The sequence below is a fragment of the Camelina sativa genome, chromosome 16 (genome assembly GCF_000633955.1).
Source record: "Camelina sativa cultivar DH55 chromosome 16, Cs, whole genome shotgun sequence".
Classification (NCBI taxonomy): Eukaryota; Viridiplantae; Streptophyta; class Magnoliopsida; order Brassicales; family Brassicaceae; genus Camelina; species Camelina sativa.
Window position 1 is genome coordinate 16614582 of NC_025700.1, and position 7671 is coordinate 16622252.

At 35.1% G+C, this 7671-nt stretch overlaps 3 protein-coding genes across 3 annotated transcripts in view; all 3 read left to right on the forward strand.

The window, feature by feature from the left end:
• Positions 605 to 2256, forward strand: LOC104750818 (transcription factor TCP15). The gene has a single exon (XM_010472665.2). The coding sequence runs from the start codon at positions 884 to 886 to the stop codon at positions 1883 to 1885; it is 1002 nt and encodes a 333-aa protein (XP_010470967.1). The 5' UTR covers positions 605 to 883; the 3' UTR covers positions 1886 to 2256.
• LOC104750819 (HVA22-like protein c) lies at positions 4975 to 6557 on the forward strand. Its single transcript, XM_010472666.2, has 5 exons — positions 4975 to 5157; positions 5358 to 5384; positions 5734 to 5856; positions 5950 to 6208; positions 6320 to 6557. The coding sequence occupies exons 1-5, from the start codon at positions 5090 to 5092 to the stop codon at positions 6395 to 6397; spliced, it is 555 nt and encodes a 184-aa protein (XP_010470968.1). The 5' UTR covers positions 4975 to 5089; the 3' UTR covers positions 6398 to 6557.
• Positions 6654 to 7671, forward strand: part of LOC104750821 — a 6046-nt gene continuing 5028 nt past the window's right edge. The window contains exons 1-2 of the mRNA XM_010472670.1: positions 6654 to 7472; positions 7575 to 7661. Coding sequence (XP_010470972.1) covers positions 7425 to 7472; positions 7575 to 7661 — 135 coding nt within the window. The 5' untranslated portion in view covers positions 6654 to 7424. The remainder of the gene's footprint in view (positions 7473 to 7574; positions 7662 to 7671) is intronic.

Sequence of the window (7671 nt, forward strand, 5' to 3'; positions counted from 1 at the left end):
TAGAAAATCCATCTGTCACATAAAAAAAGCAGTTGGATTCTATTATATCATGTGGATCTCGTGAACTACCATAGAGCCAAAGGATTAATCACTGTCAATAATAATTCTATCTATTTATTATTCTGTTGTCACATATGTACAAAATATCGTATGTAAAACTTCTGAGTTCTGTCTGAATCGCTGAAATTTTCGCTAAATGTGCGCAATTAATTTCCCCGATCGCTTGAAGTTAACAGTTACGACGAAAACACTCTGACGTCAGTTTTTAAATTATTGGAAAGAATGAAAAAGAGTGTTCGTCTCGATATCGAATAGGGTTGTATTATTAGTTATTAGTTTATTACTAATCAAACACAATAAATACGAACACCACCGTTTATTTTCTCACTCATTTTGATCACTGTACGTTTACGTAACACACCACACACCCCCAAAAATAAAAATAAAACACATCTTATATATTTGAATATTTTGTACAGATTGGAGAACCACGTAGCCCCATCTCTTTTATTTCCAAAAATGACGAGAAATTCTCAAAGGGAATAGTTTATAATGTAAATAAAATTCCATAAATAAAAAAACAAAAGATATAAAGCAGCAAGAAAAAAAAATTAAAATAAAAGTCCATGCTTTCATATTCATTGCTTTAATCTCTCTCTCTCTCTCAGACATAGACACACAGCTAAGCTTCCCATCTGAAAGGAGTTTCATGTCCTTAAGGACCATATTATAACCTCTCTCTATCTCTCTCTCTCTAAAAAGAAGCAGCAAAAAAACAGAGATTTATAGAGAGAGAGATTACTATGGCTCACATAAAGATCTAACAGAGACAGTGGTATAGTCCCACTTCCCCACCACCTAAGCTTCGATCATCATCATCATCATGGATCCGGATCCGGACCATAACCCGAATCATCGGCCCAACTTCCCTCTCCAGCTTCTTGATTCTTCTTCCTCCTCTTCCACTTCCTTAGCCATCATCCCTGCTTCTTCCGAACTTAGCTCCGAGCCTAAGAAGCCTCCTCCTAAGCGAACCTCTACCAAGGACCGACACACCAAAGTCGAAGGCCGAGGCCGTCGGATCCGTATGCCTGCCATGTGCGCTGCTCGTGTCTTTCAGCTCACACGTGAGCTTGGCCACAAGTCTGACGGTGAAACCATCGAGTGGCTACTTCAGCAAGCTGAGCCGGCTGTTATAGCCGCTACAGGGACTGGAACCATTCCGGCTAACTTCACTTCTTTAAACATATCACTTCGTAGCTCAAGATCCTCTCTCTCTGCTGCTCATCTTCGTACAACTCCTAGTAGCTATTACTTCCATTCTCCTCATCAGTCCATGACTCATCTTCAGCATCATCATCAGCAACAGGTTCGTCCCAAGAACGAGTCACATTCTTCGTCTTCTTCTTCTTCACAGCTCTTAGATCACAACCAAATGGGGAACTATCTAGTACAATCAACTGCTGGATCTTTGCCTACGAGCCAAAGTCCTGCCACGGCGCCGTTTTGGAGTAGTGGTGACAACACACAGAACCTATGGGCTTTTAATATCAACCCTCACCATTCCGGTGTTGTCCCCGGAGATGTTTATAACCCGAACGGTGGTGGTGGTAGCGGCGGTGGAGGTGGCGGTGGTGGTGGCGGTGGTGTCCATCTTATGAATTTTGCAGCTCCGATTGCTTTGTTTTCTGGACAGCCTTTGGCGTCTGGTTATGGAGGAGGTGGCGGCGGTGGAGAAAATAGTCATTATGGGGTTTTAGCGGCGTTGAACGCTGCTTACCGGCCGGTGGCTGAAACGGCGAACCATAACAACAACCAACAAAACCGAGACGGAGAGCATCATCACAACCATCAAGAAGATGGAAGCACCAGTCATCATTCCTAGGCAAACACACACAAACATATATATTCTGTGAGATTTATTTTTTTTTGGTCCTTTCGTTTGTTTGTTTGTTCTTAACAAGCGTGTTTTTTTCGCATTGCTTTTTGTTTCTTCACTATTTCATATATTTTTTTCTTTCGAAATTCTAAGAGCTCTGATCGGATTTTATCTTTATTCTTCTGATTAATGTATTGAGTAAGTATGAACGTGATTATCCATATATCTTAGTACGTATGTGGATTTTGCTATTAAGCTCTTTTCTTCGTTTTTTGTTTTCTAGAGGTTTTGGCCTCATTAAGTAGTACATTTGTCTTGTCAAATGTTTGTCTCCCTTTGAGTGTGAGAGTTTTCTAATGAGACACACTACTTGATTAGGGTTTTGGAACAAGTTTTCTATAATGTGTCTTATATTATTGTATATATCAGTACGGCTAGTCAATAAGATATTATAAATTATCAATTAATCTCTTCGTTCATGGTTTAATTCTTTCGACTACATTGTCTCGGAGAGGTACATATTACGTTGGTTATCTCCTTTGATCTATTATTTTCTCATTATGAATCACATCTTGGTCTGATCAATATTGGCTGGTCTATCATTGTTTGATGGTAATTAACTATAATAATATTTTGTTGACATGTTTAGTAATAAAATCATATTGTTCAAGTTAAGCATTAAAATGTGATTGGTTGGTTAATATAAGTGTGTTGATGACGAGTGGATATCCATTATCTTGTAGATATGATGCCATATTAATGCCAGTAGGTCTTTCTATACGCTTCGTTTGGGATGCGTTCAATATATTCAATTTATAGCCGTTGCATAATTTTTATGGCATTTATTTTGCGAGAATGCATGGTCTGTATAGTTCTATTTCGGATCAGCAATGAAACGTAAGATACAAGAAGTAGAACTTAAAAAATATTTATAGATCCATATGGTCGGAACTCGGAACTAATTAGGTCTTGTACGTGCTACATTTGAGGACTCATGATTTTTAATCTCCGGATCAGGGAAACTTATTATCAACTTTAATTCTTGTTATATGGAAATGTATATATATATATATATATATATATATTTTTTTTTTTGGCATACATGGAATTGTGTTTACATATGTAAAAGTTTTGTGAATCTTCGGACAGCCAAAAGTATCACCAAGATATTCAGTCTATATATGCTAACATTTGAAGAAATATATTTATACTGAAAAGTGAAAACAATACACAGTATGTCTAGAACGAAATTTATTGAATGGTGATTTATGTTTCTCTGCATGCATATATGTAATAAGCAAGTTAAAAAAACTCATGATGATTATAAAATTCCAGCTTTATCTTTCGATGGATGAAACATCGATTATATGTAATCTATAATGAGGACATGGGATACCTCGCTTGAAGATGTAAAATTAGCCAGGAAATTTTCATCATACGGAAAATACATAAGCACATGTAACATGCGTAAATCGTAATAACCATATCGCTGCATCTTGTGTCGGTCTACATTATTAGTTTTATGTTTTCTATTTATGTACATACGGTCTTCCCATGCATAGGTATACATATATAGAGAAACGAAGGTATAATAGACCTAAGCTGTATATAAATCAGAGATATCAACGAGCATGGGAATTGAGGCGTTAACAATTTTAAAATAATACACACAGCTCATTATATATACAATTAATTAATATTCTGCTAATAGAAACAAATTATTGTTCTGTATAAAACCAAATATGTATATATTTTGAAAATAATACTTGAAGTTTCTGTAGATCGGTGTGAACCATTCCTTGACATCATAGGCCTGTCGGTTATATAATCTCATCCATATGTTATGTCAATGAATTAATCTGTTAAATAAAGGAAATTATCAAGCATTTTTACTAGAATATGCGATATATATATATTTTTTATCTCAATAATATGACCAATAAGCTAAAAGTACATTAGATTTCATGGTGATAGAAAAAAATACATATAGACACAGACACACAGATGATCTCATGAATCTTCTTTGATATTTGTATATTATTGTTTACGTATTACTTTTATAGATGATAAACATATAAGATACGAGAGTCATGACCGGTCATTGTTTTTATGTCGGCGTTTTATTTTATACTAAAAAGAATAGGAAAGGGCACAAGTAGAAGTAGTAGTATAATCTGGCATTACCCAATAGGTCCAAAAGGAATTAAAATGTCTCTAAAGTATGCTTAAAATATAGATGTATGGATCTACGTAGTTATATATACCCCATATAGAAGAGTGTATTCGTTGTTCTTGATCTGGAAAAAGATTAGATGATCATCATTCCATCACTTGCTTCTCTATTATGTTTAATCAGGCTACGCTAATACAATCATTCGTCATCTAATTCACGATAATCATTTTATATATTTCTAGAAGAAATAATGATAAAAAGAATACTGTAAAGGCATAAAATACCATATAGTATATCATTATCAATACTTAAGACATAAATTTCGAATACCAAAGAAAAGTCTTTATATGGTTGGTTTCAACCTTTTTCTGTTTCATGATTGATAATGATATTAAAACAAAACAAAAAACTACAGACGAATCCTTTGTGCTCAGGCCCAGTTGGAATATCCTCCAGCTCCATTAATTGATATGAGGTAGATAGAAAACATGGGCTCCTGTAAGGCCTATCCAACTATTAGATTTTTTTTTGTAAGCCCATGTTGGATTAAGCTGACAAGAACGTCAAGTGTATATGGTCTTTTCCAAGGCACACAACCAACTCTAGAATCTAGAGATTAATTGGAGACCAGACTTGGGAGAATGGACCATCGATCAAGATTAAGTTACTATTTTTTAAAAATTGTAGTAACATTCAAAATTATAATAGCTTTTTTTATAGAAACATATAAATTGATATAAGGAAAAAATTACAAGTAATATTTCAAATTTCCAACAGATGTGGTTGGAAAGGAAATAAAATTGTCCATAATAAAGTTTTTCGTTGCCTCTTTTTTACCCCAAAATTTTGAAAAGTAAATAATAGATAAAAAAAAAAAAAAGTGAAGGGAGTGGTCATAAAAGTCCAAGAAAGGTCTAAGTGAAACCTGGCCTCCACTTTTGTTGTTTCCACTCCTACAGTGAGAGAAAGAGAGAAGAAAAAAAAAAAAAAGGGGAAAGCTTTAGAAGTTGGAAGAGTTCAACTGGAGAGTAATAATAATGCCTTCAAATTCTGGAGATGATAATGTTCTTCAAGTTCTCATCAAGAACTTTGATGTCCTTGCTCTGTAAATCTCATTCTCCTTGTTCTTTATTTCTCTTTACAGATCCTATCTTGTCTTTATATATTTTGTGTGTTAATTAGATCCTATCTTGGTTCCTTAGTTTTATTTCTACTGGGTTTAGCTACATTGAAACCCTCTTTAGATTAGTACTAATTTATGAAGTTTTGTCTTTCTGGATACTTACTGTGTTCTTGCTTTTGCAGCCCATTGGTTACTCTTGTCTACCCTCTGTAAGTTAAAACTTCTCTCTCTCTCTCTCTCTCTCTCATATGATTTGGGTTAAATCTGTTTGATAGGGCTAGTTCAAAGATTTAATGGTTAGCAAAGAACTCACTTTCTTGGCCAATCTTTCCTTCAGATTTGTTGTGTGAACATTTGAAAATTTTGGGGTTAAAGAAATAGATAAACAAAACCTTTTTAAGACTTTGATCCTCTGTCATTAATGAATAAAAAAAAGTATTCAGATGCACGTATACCCACACAAACCCACTTAGAATACAAGACACGAGGCATTACACTTTTATAAGATAAGTTCGTGTGTTGTAACATGTAATAATTATGTTATGTTGAAATGAACAGATATGCATCAGTGAAAGCAATAGAGACAAGATCATTACCAGAAGATGAGCAATGGCTCACTTACTGGGTTCTCTACGCACTCCTCTCTCTCTTTGAACTCACTTTCTCCAAACCTCTCGAATGGTTAGTGTGTGATTCATTAACACTTCAATACTTTCTCCTTACGTAATTAGATAACAATACTTATTAGTTTTTTGTTTTTGTTAATCATATAAGGTTTCCGATATGGCCATACATGAAGCTGTTTGGGATATGTTGGTTAGTGTTACCACAGTTTAACGGAGCACAACATGTTTACAAACATTTCGTAAGACCATTCTACAGAGATCCTCAAAGAGCAACCACCAAGATTTGGTATGTTCCTCACAAGAAATTCAATTTCTTCCCTAAACGAGACGACGACGACATCCTCACTGCTGCTGAGAAATACATGGAACAACACGGTACCGAGGCGTTTGAGCGAATGATCGTTAGGGTAAGTAAAATTCACATTGCTCATATATACTTAAAAATGTTACATACTACACATAATGATGGTATATTAGCTAATGTAATGTTGTGTTTTTCTTTTTGTGTGTGGATGCAGAAGGATAGTTATGAAAGAGGGAGGAGTACTAGAGGAGCCAATCATTACATGATCTTTGATGATGACTATAGGTACTAAAGTTACCACCATGTTACATTGGTCTTGGTCTCGGTCTGTTCTTAAACCCGGTTTAGCTACTTTCAGTTTATATATTGTCTGTCTCTATGGTTTTTTAAAAATAATTTGCCAGGATTATGTATAAGCTTAAGCTCTATCTAGTAAACATGAGTTTGCTAAAGTTTCAAGTTCGGTTAAAATATTCCACTCAAGACTAATATAGAATTCAATGTTATTGGCAAAAAAAAAAAAAAAATTCAATGTTAACACCTACTACATCTTTTAGTTTGTTTATTTTGTGGAAAAAGAACAAGAAAAACATTTCCTGTTTTGTGTGAGTGTGTAAGCATAACTTCAAGTCAAAATTCGTAGGACCAGTTCTGTCCGTTTTTGTCGCTGTTGTGTAGTACTTTGATGAAAAACAAATGATTAGAAATATCTAATTATTATCTTGTAACGAGTTGGGCTTATGGGCTGGGCGTAGATTAATTATTAACGATATGCGAGCATATAGTTATGGAAAAATGAAATTAAAAGTAGAATAAAGAAAGGTTTTGAATACGGGAGCGAAGCATAGGCGTATAGGTTCTCTCAAATCACGACAAGCCTCTCAAAACTTTTGCTCCTCCATCCTCATCGCCGGCGATCGACGACGGTACAGGCTTCTACGTCCGGCGAGGCTGGTTTTCGTTTTCGCATTTGACACTTATCGAGGTTTTCAGATTATTAGGATCGAAACCAGAGTCGTCCCCTGTGTCATTTTGGCTTTCGATATTAAGAATAGGATTTGAGAATTTTGGTGAACAGGCGATTGGGAAAGCTAGGGGATTTATAGAGTGGATTCGTTGTTTTTGTTTTAATGTACATTTTGGACTTGAGGGTTTGGGGATTTTGTAAATTATTTCAATTTTGAAGGGATTCTAACTTGTAGAATGGGTTAGATAAGATTAGGAATGATTGGAACGAGATTAGAGTAATGTTAAACGGTTTGGTTGAGAATTATGATTCCAATTCAAAAGGGGATTAGCTCTTTGCAGCAGCTTCATCAATGGCTGATTCCTTGAGAATTAGTCTCTCTGAAAGAGACGTCGAACAGGTACCTTTACTCTTTTTTCAGCTGTGTCTTTATGTCATTTCTTGATAGTTAGTATGGTTTGAAGCAGTGTATTTTATACCATTGTGTAATGATTTTTTCCAGGCCATTACGTCTCTTAAGAAAGGGTCGTACTTGCTGAAATACGGACGTAGAGGGAAGCCTAAGTTTTGTCCATTCCAGCTCACAAGTGTAGGATTTT

Bases quoted from the DNA above. Each gene is read 5' to 3' on its own strand.
- LOC104750818 (XM_010472665.2), top strand. From the start codon at position 884: ATGGATCCGGATCCGGACCATAACCCGAATCATCGGCCCAACTTCCCT.
- LOC104750819 (XM_010472666.2), top strand. From the start codon at position 5,090: ATGCCTTCAAATTCTGGAGATGATAATGTTCTTCAAGTTCTCATCAAG. The intron at 5,158-5,357 runs GTAAATCTCATT...TTGCTTTTGCAG, and splicing joins AACTTTGATGTCCTTGCTCT to CCCATTGGTTACTCTTGTCT. The intron at 5,857-5,949 runs GTTAGTGTGTGA...TAATCATATAAG, and splicing joins TTCTCCAAACCTCTCGAATG to GTTTCCGATATGGCCATACA.